This window comes from Penicillium paradoxum (genome assembly GCF_028828445.1).
Source record: "Penicillium paradoxum strain IBT 22861 chromosome Unknown utg000002l_segment0_segment0, whole genome shotgun sequence".
Lineage (NCBI taxonomy): Eukaryota > Fungi > Ascomycota > Eurotiomycetes > Eurotiales > Aspergillaceae > Penicillium > Penicillium paradoxum.
In genome coordinates, this window is record NW_026643180.1 from 575992 (window position 1) to 588464 (window position 12473).

The window sequence follows — 12473 nt, forward strand, 5'->3', positions numbered from 1 at the left end:
CTTTCTCCTTCCCACTGTCTCGTCTTTGACTTGTGCGTGTCTCGCGACCGGGCCTGCGCGCGACTACCCCAAACATCCCATCTCGACGCGTCAGCCTGATCATCATTGCATCGGATCCTATACTTCCTTTCCCATGATAGGATATCATGACTCAGTTTCGCGATGGCGCGTGGACCAATGTTCACAGGCTGACTTGTCCTAGGTAGATGGGTTGGGAAAACCGCTCGACATGAATGCCTGGCTTGCCGATGCCTCGAATATTCCTGGCCAGGATAATGGCGCCTTTCACCCATCCACTATAGATCCTTCCACTGCCTTCTTACATGGCTCCCCCACCTCCCAGGACCCATCCCAATTCCAGCGCATGTTCAACAATGGTGTGGCGCGGAACGCTTCTCCAGGCTTCCACAACCCAAACCAAGTGATTCCGTCCAAGCGAGCGCGACCCGAAGATGGCATGCCCATGTCACCAAGGCCAGCTCCAGGCGGCGTGACGGGATCGCGATCCCAGACTCCTCACCAGGTGCCTTTCCCAGGGTACCAGGGATCGACCAATGGCAACCCGCAATTCCCACAGCCTCCAACGCCATATCAACACCTCCAACAAGGGGCATCTCCAAATGTAACACAGTCACCCATTATGCCGGACTTTGATCAGCAAAGCGCTCGTATGGGGACAGCTTCTCCGAGCCCCTTCTCACCCGCCGGTCCGCACCCTGGACCTCAGATGTCCCCATCACAATCAGATCACGGTAGCCGCGTGAATACGCCGCAAAATGCCAACTTTATGCAAGCGCAGCAGTTTGGTGGCATGCCACAGGGCGTTGGGATGACATCGGGGGCCCCTCAGCCCTCAATGCAGGCGCCGCAATTCAGTGGCATGCAACAAATGCCCCAGGGCTATCACCAAGCTTTGGCAAACCAGCAGCAGCGACTCCATGCCATGCAGCAGCAGACAAGGATGAATCCCAATTCTGCAATGGCTGGACGGCCGGTTCCTGGGGGCATGAACCCGATGGCCAACACTCAGCAACAAGCCATGGGGGGAATGAGACAGATGCCACCAAACATGCAATCAAACATGCCCAAACCTAGTAGCCCGGAAGGATTCCTGCGGTCATTGCAGAAGTTCATGATGAGCCAAAATCTTCCTATGGACCCAAATCCTACAGTAGCTGGTCGTCCGATCAACCTCGTTCAACTGTATGCTACCGTGATGAAGATGGGAGGTTCGAAAAAGATTACAACAACGAACATGTGGCCAGCAGTCGCACATCAGTTGCAATTCCCCCAAATGCAATACCCTATGGCCGCCCAGGAGATTCAAGCTCATCACTCAAGGAATTTGGCTCCATACGAGCAAGCTTTCATCAATTCACAACAAAAGCAAATGGCGGACCACATGCAGCAGCAACAGCAGCAGCAGCAGCAAGGCGGGATACCACGACAAACTAGTCACTTCCAGTCTCCTTCGGTGAAGCCCAGCCCAGGCTTTGAGCAAGCTCAGGCAATAGCACAATCACCCCAGAATAACACGCCAGCTCATAATAATATCCCAGGGAACGCAGCGAATGGGTTTGCTACGCCGACGCACGCGCGAAGCCAAAGCAGACCGGCTCAGGCTGGGCATCGCCCAAGCATCTCTAGAGCATCTCAACCACCGGCCCAACCGACTGAAACCGCCACTGGACAGCTCGCAGCCCCATCCCCTTCGCAATCTGGCAAAGGTCTTACGCCGGTTGCGAGCCAACAACAGCCAGGACAACCAGAACAAAAGCCTGACCAGTTAGTCAAACGACCTATTGGAGAAACATTCAAACCAATGGTCTTGACAGGCAGTCGTTTCCATGGGCCTATTGTGGTTGACGAAATGTATCAGATTGGAGAGGATATCACGAGGCTAAAGCCAGACGTGCCAAGTTTTGCAGAATTAGGAATTGTTGACATCCACGCGCTGACGATGGCGCTCAAGTCCGGGATCTACGCCGAGATCCGAGTTGCCCTTGATACCCTTACTACGCTTTCTGGTGAACCATCCGTTCAAATATCTTTGGAGAACTGCGATGACTTGGTAGAGAGCCTGGTTGACTGTGCTGAAGACCAGGCCGACCTGCTAGCGGAACATACCTCAGAAGAGTCCGACACTATGCGTTTGCGCTCCTATGATGAAGTCACAAGAGACTGCCAATCTGAAAACACATCACTTGCAGATGTTCCCCCATTTGGAAGCCTTGAGTACGAATTGGACCGGGCTGTGGATCGACTCATTTGTGTAACAACGATCCTGCGAAACTTCTCGTTCAGCGAGACAAATTTCCCCTCCCTTGGTATCCCTCCTGTCGCTGAGTTGTTTTCTGCTGTGTTCCGTTACATGGGAACTCGGAAGATGTTCTTGCGGACAAGCCACAACACGTTGGACTTTATGAAGGATGCAGTTATCTTGCTAAGTAACCTGGCACATGTTGTTCAGATTCCCGGCAAGGAGGAGGCATTGAGCCTGTTGAATTTTCTATTGGCCTTTTCACCGGAACCAGAACCCACCTCACCTTCTGGGAAGGTGATGTTCACCGCATTCAACTCTTCTGTTGATCGATACACTCCAGCTGCCGTAGACGGCCTGGCCAAGATGCTGGCTAGAGACGACCCGAACCGCACTTTCTTCAAAGCCATCTTCTCTGGCGACGGCTCTGCACTTCCCCAGCCTGAATTGCTAACACGCGCATTTGGCCTCGCCATCTCCTGTGTCCCCGACAAAAAGCCCATGGCTGTCGTGGATGCACGCAAAGTATTCTTAATGCAAGGCCTTTTGTCGGCCGATGTCCTCACCACGTTCGCCGATGGCACCCTTGCCAAAGCATGGCTTGAGTCAGTCGATGGGTTTGCTGTCCATCTCCTACGGCTTTCCTGCGCACTGTGCACAGAACGCATCCCACAGATCAACATGCGACAAAGGAGTCAGGCTGAAGCCGACGCATATGCCTTCAGCTCAATCGTAAATCGAGGCCTGGGAATTCTCCGCCGACTCGCCGAAAAGTCAAAGCAAGTCGATAATGCCTCTCCTCTCAATATACCATCGGGAATTCTTCCCAGAAAAGAGAGCCTGCTTGGTGCACTGCTCCTCCCCAACATCGATGGTAATGTTGTTCGTCAACTACTTACTTACGCTCGGTTGGCCGAATAATTGATGCCTACATGAAACCTCCAATGCGCTCGGGACGGGTTGGTTCGTACCCATCATGTCCGGGGGGAATTGGGTCCTCCCTCACTTAGCATATACGACAATCTTGATTTTCTCTCATGTCATTTGTACTCATGTCGACTGTCTCTCTTCTTTTATTTTTCTTCTCCCTCTATTGGGCGCTGGTGGGCAATGGGGGTTCTACTTTTAGTCACTCGTGAGATAGCGTTCTGCTCTGTTTCAGTGTACAATGCTCAAAATCCCCTCGATACAAATCGAGATATACTGCATGAAGACCAATTGGCCATTGCTGCTAGAATTCTTAAACACTAGATAGATCCCTGACTACGGATCCATACTTGGCTTCACTAGCTTCATCGAGAAATCGACAGATCTTCTAGGAGAGGCCGTAAGAGGGTACTCACCTCTTGTCCAAATGTCCATAATTAGTGCTTTCAAAGCTTTTGAGGTCTACCTACATAACTTTAGTGTACGGAGTAGAAGTTGGTGGTTTCCAGTGGTATGGATTCTAATTATGCACTAGAGCCTTGAAACATATCCCCGCATCAATATGAGTTTACCGATCAGACAGAAGGCAAAGTACTGAGATTCTAATGATATGGCAATGTGTGTGGTCATTCAATAGAAAAGCAAAAGCACTAGCACCCATCGAGTCGTCGAAAATGTACAGATTGGAAGTGTTACAGGGAGCGATAAAAGAAAAAGGAAACCGGAAACCAAAAAAGCAGGTGCACGCCAGAAGACACGACCGGATAGACAAGACACAAACACCGGAAAGAAAATAAAAGAGGAAGAAAAGCAACCCGCAAGGAAATTAAGGTATGCACCGAGGGAAGAGGAGAGAGAAATCAAGGAAATAGATATTACCCATCCACATCAGGGACCACCGTGAGAGTTGGTTTCTTTCTTTCTCCTCCCTTGTTTTCGACGTGATTTGATTCTTGCTCTCTCCGATAAGTATGCTCTAGTATACCCCCCGCAATAGGGGTATGGATGATGCTTTTTGAGTGTGAATCTTGGGCCACTAAAAAGATGAGATCTTCAATCGCGACTTGTGAGATGAAATCGAGGTATTGGGGAAGAGAGAATCTAGAATTTCCGCTCTTGGAGGAAGTTCAGAATCTCGGGTTTGCGCCAGCCCTGTCTTATATTAGTTTTTTTTTTCATTGCGTAACCATCAAATAAATCGAACATACCTTGACGATGATGTGGCCGGTGAGTCGGTTGAGAGTAACGTCGGGGTTGGGCTTGTTGCCATCAACAACGCCCAGAGCAGAAGCCAGATCGTTGCGGAGCGCATCCAGATCACCTTCGGTCTTCTGGATCTTGGTAAGTTGCTTGGTGCCGCCGGCCTTTGTGACAAGGTAGACAGGCAGCTGGTTGGAGGCAGTGCGGCGGACGAAGTAGGGGAGGTTGGTGAGCTGCAGAGTCGGGGTAGGCTTCTTGGGTGATTTGCCTGGGGTTGGGGTTGCCGATGGAGCCGCGGGTTGTTCTTTCAAGGCTTGCGCTTGACGGCCGAGATGCGTGAGGAAGGTGCGGCTTTGACGGGTAGGGAGAGAAGAGAGAGCGCATTGAGGACGATCTGAGGGAGAGGGTTAGCCATGCGCTCTTTTCCCGATTGAAGAGAAAGCGATATAGCATAAAATGCATGTTTTTTCCCTTTCTCTCTTGTCTGTTGATCACAAGATATTGCAACCCCCAGGGGTCTGTAATTTGTTCTCGTAGGTCTAAAGACATTGAGATGAAGCTGAGCAAAAATTGACTTACGTGAAGCTTGCAACCTTGTCTGAGAGCATAATGTGGAAAATGAACTACATGTCTGAACGGAAGCCACGGACTGTGCAGAATTGACGCGAAGGGAGATGGTAGTGGCCTGCTTTCGCATGGCCGAAGCTGGGCCTGAGTATAGGAAAGACGCCATTCTGAGTGTTCTAAAGGACCAGAAAGCAACAAAAGACCCGGTTGAAGAAGATGGGGAGATCACCGCAGAGGCTGGGAAGACCGGAGAGCGACATCTGATGCTCCTCTGCTCAGATTTTCTGCCACCGCTTCCCAACACCCACTTCCCAAAGGGGTTTAGGGCCACCGACGCCCGCACAATCTGCAAATTCTCCATTGATCGCGGTTGGCCTTTGTTATCCCCCTCTAGACCTTTAACCCCCTTCTGCCATCTTTTTAGACCCATCATGGCAGACAACGCCCCCCTACCGCAGAGACTTTGCTCAGCGGCGCTGCTGCTCACCCGCCCAAGACCGCCGAGGAGATCGCCTCCCAGCATGATTTGCTGCCCCGACTCATCCCGTACCTCGACCGTCACCTGGTTTTCCCCCTGCTCGAATTCAGCGCTACCGGCGATGAGGAGGACAATGAAATCACCCGGGCGAAGTACGAGCTTCTCAAGCACACCAACATGACCGACTACGTCGCCAACTTGTGGCAGGAGATCAACAATTCCGATACCATCCCCGACGAGTTTGTGAAGAAGCGCGAGGAGGTTCTGGCCAAGCTACAGCACTACCAGGATCAGAGCGAGAAGATTACCGAGTTGTTGCAGGATGAGGAGGTTGTGGGCAACCTGCGCAGCGACAAGGCCGCTAACTTGCGGTTCCTCGAGGAGCAGCACGGTGTTACCAACGAGATGGTCAACTCTCTCCACGACTACGGACGATTCCAGTACAGCTGCGGCAGCTATGGAAATGCCGCTGAGCTGCTTTACCAGTTCCGTGTTCTGTCCACCGACAATGACAAGGTTGCCTCCGCCACATGGGGTAAGCTCGCCTCAGAGATTCTGACCACCAACTGGGAAGGTGCGATGGAGGAGGTTCAGAAGGTTAAGGACTCAATTGAGACCCGCCTGTTCAACAACCCCATGGCCCAGCTCACCAACCGCTCTTGGCTCATTCACTGGTCGCTGTTCCCCTTCTTCAACCACGACCCCGCCCGCGACGTCCTTACCGACCTCTTCTTCTCCCCCGCCTACATCAACACCATTCAGACCAGCTGCCCCTGGATTTTGCGGTACCTCGCCGCCGCTGTCATCACCAACCGCAGCCGCCCTCACAAGCACTCCGGTGTCTACCAGAAGCAATTGAAGGATCTGATCCGCGTGGTGCGCCAGGAGGACTACGAGTACACCGACCCCATCACCGATTTCGTCAAGGCCCTTTACGTCGATTTCGATTTCGAGGAGGCACAGAAGAAGCTCGGCGAGGCAGAGGATGTGCTGCGCAGTGATTTCTTCCTTGTGTCTGCCGCCGATGCTTTCGTTGAGGCTGCCCGTCACCTCATCTCCGAGAGCTACTGCAAGATCCACCAGCGTATTGATATCAAGTAAGTTGTGCCACAAAATTGGCTATCGGGCCCCTAGACTAACGTTCCTTTTCTTTTTAGCGATCTTTCCGCTCGTCTCGGTCTCAACCAGGATGAGGGTGAGAAGTGGATTGTCAACCTTATTCGCGACACCCGCGTTGACGCCAAGATCGATTACAAGGAGGGCACTGTTATCATGAACCACCCTCCCCAGTCCGTCTACCAGCAAGTCATCGAGAAGACCAAGGGTGCCTTCTTCCGCACACAAGTCTTGAGCTCGGCTGTCGCAAAATAAACATCCGTATGACTCTGATGTCGAAAACTGAACTTTTCTCTGTTATGTGATTTCCAACTTGTTTCTGCCTGCCCCATTTTTTTAGTGATCTCCCCGTGTAGGTCACAACACGGTTGTTTGAGGGATGGGACTCCATGCAGAGTGGCATCCGGCTGGCGTTTTTTTTTCGGGGGTCCACACTTATTTCTTTTACCTCTTTAGTCTTGCAGTTCTTATGCACACTCTCTTCCCCAGATTTTCACTTCCTTTGTCGGGTCTATTACTTTTGACCTCTTTATGTATTGGCCATTTCTGACCCTGGAGGTTTGGAGGGAGGGGTCCCCAAAAGCAGCCACCAGAGAAAAACATGGCGCCCTGTCATATGTTTGGAGGGCGCAAAAGAAGAAGAGGAGAGATCGAGATATGACGTGGTAGACTCTTTGATCTCGAGGTCTGATTTATCTATGCTGTTACGAATGGTCTATAGAGATGAGTGAAAGATGATGTCTTTTTGACAATATTTCTTGTTCCAATATGTATCCTTCATATATTCTTTGGTACCTAGCGCAGCTTCGGTGCTATTAGTATCACTGGAGGATATATGGCCATGTGTAGGCATCTGATATCCGGTGAGATATGCATTGTCTCTGGTGGCTTTGCCCTAATATATGGAAAGAGATTCCTTGCTACGGAGTACAGTGATTTGAGTCGACTTTTCACTATTCATACCTTCTCCTCTCCATATCTTAACTACTGATATTGTACGCCGTACATCTACAGTAAATCTCCACCAAACTTGAATATATCATGCCATGTACCTAGGTATTTAGTGCCAGTAGCCCGAAATTCCACCTTGTTCTAGTGCACGAGTACCTATGAATGATGACCTTCGTGTCCCTTGAATCCTTCGAAACAATGCACACCCCATTTTGAAGGAAATTGATGGCTCTGAAATCCAAATCTTGCAATTTTCATGCCAGACTTGTCGCAAACACACATCTGGAGACATCGAGGCCCACCGGGAATAAGAGAAATAAGAGCAAAGGGTATATCAGAATAAAGCAAAACACACACGTTCCTACCGAAAGGCTAGCCTATAACCCGCAATATCCACCCCCGTCTCCGGATTAGGGTTGCTTTCTCTCCAATGGTCTATCTGTCCAGGGGACTTTCCGAATCCGTGGAACCTGACAGACCCATGGGTTGAGATCCGGCTTGTGGCCATATCTTTGCAATCCTGGGGCGCAATGCTCCGGGGAAATGGATGGAGCGAGGGAGAAGAAAGAAAGAGAGGGAAAGAGAGAAAGAAAAAAGGCTAAGCGGAGCAGCATCAGGCATCGAGACAGCGGAAATCCTTCCTCGTAAAGGTGTTGACCGGGAGGATCCTCTGCGGGTTCCAAATGGCCGAAGTAAAGAATGTCAAGTCCAATGGATGGAAGCAAGAAAACAAAATTGGCCTCAACGGCCACCTCTCAGATCTGGTTATGCACGCCTACGTGCTCCGGGTTGATTGATAGGGATGATCTCATTGATGTAGGGCTCCTGGGTTCCTGAGCTGTCGTTGCTGGCGTTATGGGCCATTCGAGTAGCCTCTTGCTTTTCATATTCTCGGGACATGACCATGAGATCATCGATTTGTTCCTATTTCGAGTTAGTACGGTCTAACCTTTGTTTTGTGCCCTTTTAGAGGAGATGTATGTTTGTATAGAGGCAGGGAAAACAAACCCGCGTGAGAGGCACGCCGTTGATGAGGTACCCTTCGCGTGCCTGCAAATGATTTCTGGTTAGAGTCGTTTACTGTGGAGGCAAGCAATGCAACCTACTTGGTAGGTGTATGGTCTAACTGTCGCACTCGGTCCAAGGAAGTATTGGATCTGCCCTAGGACGATATGTCGGGACAGGCCGTACCCCGGAAGCCAGTATTGCTGGACGGGAGACATTGTTCGACGGACTAAAGGGTGAGGCGTTGGGGCAAGGCGAGCGAATAGTCAGGTCTGATGTCAGTCGACACCGAACACAAACGGTCCGTGCCTGGATACTCCTTTTGGGACTTCTGACACTTCTCCGAAAGGAGATGAAGGCATGGAGTATAAATATGTTTGTTGTCACCCTGTTCAACAAAGGATAATCCCGCCGGAGATCAGACGAATAATACCGCGCGACTGGTGGATGTGTACCAATTTCCGATACCTCGGAAGATATGATCTCACAGCAGAACAACGGGAAAGAGGACTCCGTTATTGAACAAATGCACGATCCACAGAGACCCAATGCATGGGCGAATGAAACTACGACGTAACCACGAGCCTGGTAACTTGCGAGCTAGTCCCCATGCAAGACGGCAAGAGGCAGAAATTGAAATCCCACGAGAGCCGGCCCAGATCCTGTACTTCTCATATCAAAAGGAGGGTTCATGCCGGAACGTTCGGGCTGGGGTCAAGAGAACCACCCGCCTCACTTTATCAGCCAACGAGGCCCAACCCTTTATTTTGGAGTATGTTCAATCAGGGCCTCTGACCACCAGGAAAGGAAGAAGATCCTTGTCTGCCTACTTTAAACCCCTTGGTACCGGGAGCCGGGCTAGAAAAAAAAGTGAGGCTTGCATGGAGAAGCATTGGTCTCGAATCAATCGAAGGGCGGGTAGGGTTGGAGTGTCTCCTGAAAGGAGTGGACAGTGCACCTGGGGAATGCGAATGCGAAGAGCCGGTGAATTCTCACTCTTTTTCTCTCACCGCAGCTTTGCAACCCCCTATGCAGCGTTAAATTGGCTCTTGCTGCGGTGATGTCGTGGCACCACGGATTATCGTCTTCGATCGTGGGGCCACTGAGCTGCAGCGAGGACGTCTGCAGCTTTCGCTTTTGGGGTATGAATGCTGGCCTCTTGAGCTGCCAAGGTCATATAGTATACGGAGTATGGGGCATGGGGGGTTTTGATTTCAAGCCGACACATATGGACAGATGGAGACGAGCGTAGTGGGGAACAAAACAGTTGTAGTTCCCCAGGTCGCTTGAGGGGTTTATATATTGGTCGGCATGACTCTCAATTGGCTAAAGATTATGTGCGTTGTATGTCCGATTGAGCAAGGTTATCAAGATGCTCATCACACATGTTAGTCAGGAATGTGACAGACCCGCGCCTTCCGCATGTCCTGAGCCCTGATTGTTGCTCTACGGCCATCACCTCGGGCCAATTTTAATGTACAAGGCCCAATCACGCTTCATATAATATTCTCTAGTCTTTTCATAATTCGTCCGACATAAGCGAAAATAAAAGTGTATCTCGCATCGAAATTCCTCACTTTCACTGCGGAGGCACAAAGGGAGTCACCAGCATCTCACTGAACTTCTCCAACTTCTCCTTTCCGCGCACTTCCTCGACAAGCATGGGCATGCGGACCACGTTGAAATCCTCGTAGAGCTCCTCAATCTGATCCAGGTACTTCTTCTGCATCTTTCTCCGGGCAGTGCACTGTTCGCAGTTGCTTCCCTCCTTGGGGAACAGCAGCTGGTTGACGACAATGGAGTGGGTATCAATGTTGTAGCTGGTCAATTCCTGGATCATACGTTCTGTCTCGTAGAGCGACAAGAACTCGGCGATGCATACACAGACAAAGGTGGTCATGTCTGGGTTCTTGAATTGTGTGTTGACCTCACTAATGGTTTCCCGCAACGACTCCATCTTCTGCAGCAACTCATCCATGTTCTGGCCACCGGGCAGACCGCCACGAGCACCTAGGATTGAGTTGAGCATTGGGCCGAACTGGGAGGACAGCTGCGACAGCTTGGCCAGCGCCTTCTCGAGCACGGTGGGGAATTGAAGGAAGCGAAGAGTGTGACCGGTGGGAGCGGTATCGAACACGATAACTTCGTAGGAGAGCGACTTGACCTGCTTCAGGACTTCGGCGAAGGACATGGCCTCGTCAACACCGGGGATCTGGAGCCATTAAAGTTAGATTGACATGTAGTATATAGCGCGACAGCAGCATAGTAACTTACGCTGAAGGCAAGATCTTGCATCATATTGCCCATGCCCAATCCTGCCATAGGGTCTTCCCCCTGACCATCTCCAGTAGCGAGCAAATCCTGGATGCTCCCGTTAGGGTCAATCTCCATCGCGCTCAGGTTTGAGTAGCCATCGATCAGGCGGGCTTCCTTTCCGAACTTCTGACCGAATGCGTCGCTCAGGTTGTGTGCGGGGTCAGTCGAGATGAGCAAGACGGACTTGCGGACTTTAGCCAGCTGGATGGCCAGCGAGCACGAGGTGGTGGTCTTACCCACACCTCCTTTTCCACCGACGAAGATCCAGCGGAGAGTGTTCTGGCTGAGAACTGACTGGAGCGTGGGCTCCATGTCGAGGTCGTCCCCATGTATCACGGCGGAAGACATTGTATGATTGTGTGGTGAAGTGGAAAGGCGAAGTTCCAGTTGAAACCAAATTGTTTGCCCCGCAAATCGAACTTTCCGGAAGACGGTCTGGCTTCACTTGGCTCTCAACTGCCTGAGCTCCAGGGGTTTTTGCTTTTTATTCCTTTCAATGTGGATTTTAACAGCTTGTTTCAATGTGCCCAGTTATCTATGAAGTTATCTCCATTCTAAGATTGACTTAGTCTATTCTGAACCCTCGACCTTTTTTTTTTCTATGACACTTGGAGCCTAGCTTTCAACCTCAAGGCCTACAAAACAATGTTCAATCAGTGTTGCCATATTGAAGAGTATTAGCCCGCTATAATCATATCAAATGCCGTCAGTAAAAAGAAAGAAGAAAAAAAAGCTATACTAATGCGAGCCGCGGAATGATAGCTGCATGGCACTCTCCGCATCCATCGGTACCCTCCGATGAGCACTTGGTCGAAGAAATATAGAACATTCCCTTCCCTTCCCTCTTCCCCTTTCTACCTCTATTCAGTACCCCCTATTCTCTCTGTGTGAATGGACCCCTCCCAAAATAGCCCCCAACTTGGCCGCATCACCAACCGCCTCGCACAATATCAACAACAAATCTCTCCCGCCCCGCACTCAGACTCAACCCCAACCAAGCAACCAACCATGGCAGCACGCGACCCCATCACCTGCCATTGCCTCAATACCCTGTCCGGCACACCAGCAGCAAACCTGCCAGTGACCCTCACCCTCCTCTCTACCCCAGCCTCAGCCACCAGCGGTGTCACATTCCGCGCAACCACCAATGCCGACGGCCGCGTCGCCAACTGGACCCCAGTCGGAACAGCCTCAGAGTCAGTCCCTGCCATCCTAGCTGCCCTGCCCGCTGCGGATAGCAAGACCAACTGGTCTGTGCGCTTCGAGGTTGGTCCCTGGTACGAGGCCCAGGGCGTCGAGAGCTTCTGGCCAGAGGTCGAGGTTAAGTTCACCGTCAAGGGACGTGGGCGCGAGGGTGAAGAGGGCTGGCGCCACTACCATGTTCCTGTCCTTCTGGGTCCGTGGAATTACTCGACCTATCGGGGTTCGTGAAGGGGTATAGATGTTTCGCTCGAGAATGGGCTGGAGACTGTAAATATTCCAATCTCTTTAGGACTCGGTGAATGAATGAATTTCAATGGGCTATTTAGGTCTCTCTGGTAAAATAGGATTCCCTTGGGGCAGCTTGTCATTGCGTGGTTACTATGAGCTGCGAGCTTTGTGCTTCTGGAAATATGTATAGAGTGTCGGGAGAGAGAAAGGGGCTTGCCATTG

At 51.1% G+C, this 12473-nt stretch overlaps 6 protein-coding genes across 6 annotated transcripts; 3 read left to right on the plus strand and 3 right to left on the minus strand.

Annotated features, from left to right (window-relative positions):
- Window positions 1-229: 229 nt before the first annotated feature.
- On the plus strand, window positions 230-3181 carry N7457_000213 (putative ARID/BRIGHT domain protein (SWI1); the record flags this gene model as incomplete). The annotated part of the gene is made up of 1 exon (XM_057171281.1): window positions 230-3181. One exon carries the CDS (start codon window positions 230-232, stop codon window positions 3179-3181), a length of 2952 nt encoding a protein of 983 aa, XP_057035184.1.
- A 1107-nt stretch (window positions 3182-4288) lies between these two features.
- Window positions 4289-5120, minus strand: N7457_000214 (mitochondrial 54S ribosomal protein mL49; the record flags this gene model as incomplete). Its single annotated transcript, XM_057171282.1, has 3 exons — window positions 4289-4339; window positions 4396-4781; window positions 4967-5120. 3 exons carry the CDS (start codon window positions 5118-5120, stop codon window positions 4289-4291), a joined length of 591 nt encoding a protein of 196 aa, XP_057035185.1.
- A 97-nt stretch (window positions 5121-5217) lies between these two features.
- Window positions 5218-6803, plus strand: N7457_000215 (eukaryotic translation initiation factor 3 subunit E; the record flags this gene model as incomplete). The annotated part of the gene is made up of 3 exons (XM_057171283.1): window positions 5218-5333; window positions 5426-6529; window positions 6590-6803. 3 exons carry the CDS (start codon window positions 5218-5220, stop codon window positions 6801-6803), a joined length of 1434 nt encoding a protein of 477 aa, XP_057035186.1.
- Window positions 6804-8264: 1461 nt separating this feature from the next.
- N7457_000216 (uncharacterized protein) lies at window positions 8265-8722 on the minus strand (the record flags this gene model as incomplete). The annotated part of the gene is made up of 3 exons (XM_057171284.1): window positions 8265-8423; window positions 8508-8549; window positions 8606-8722. 3 exons carry the CDS (start codon window positions 8720-8722, stop codon window positions 8265-8267), a joined length of 318 nt encoding a protein of 105 aa, XP_057035187.1.
- Window positions 8723-10083: 1361 nt separating this feature from the next.
- N7457_000217 (ArsA family ATPase) lies at window positions 10084-11168 on the minus strand (the record flags this gene model as incomplete). The annotated part of the gene is made up of 2 exons (XM_057171285.1): window positions 10084-10716; window positions 10779-11168. The coding sequence occupies 2 exons, from the start codon at window positions 11166-11168 to the stop codon at window positions 10084-10086; spliced, it is 1023 nt and encodes a 340-aa protein (XP_057035188.1).
- A 543-nt stretch (window positions 11169-11711) lies between these two features.
- Window positions 11712-12251, plus strand: N7457_000218 (hydroxyisourate hydrolase; the record flags this gene model as incomplete). The annotated part of the gene is made up of 1 exon (XM_057171286.1): window positions 11712-12251. One exon carries the CDS (start codon window positions 11712-11714, stop codon window positions 12249-12251), a length of 540 nt encoding a protein of 179 aa, XP_057035189.1.
- Between the last annotated feature and the right edge of the window lie 222 nt (window positions 12252-12473).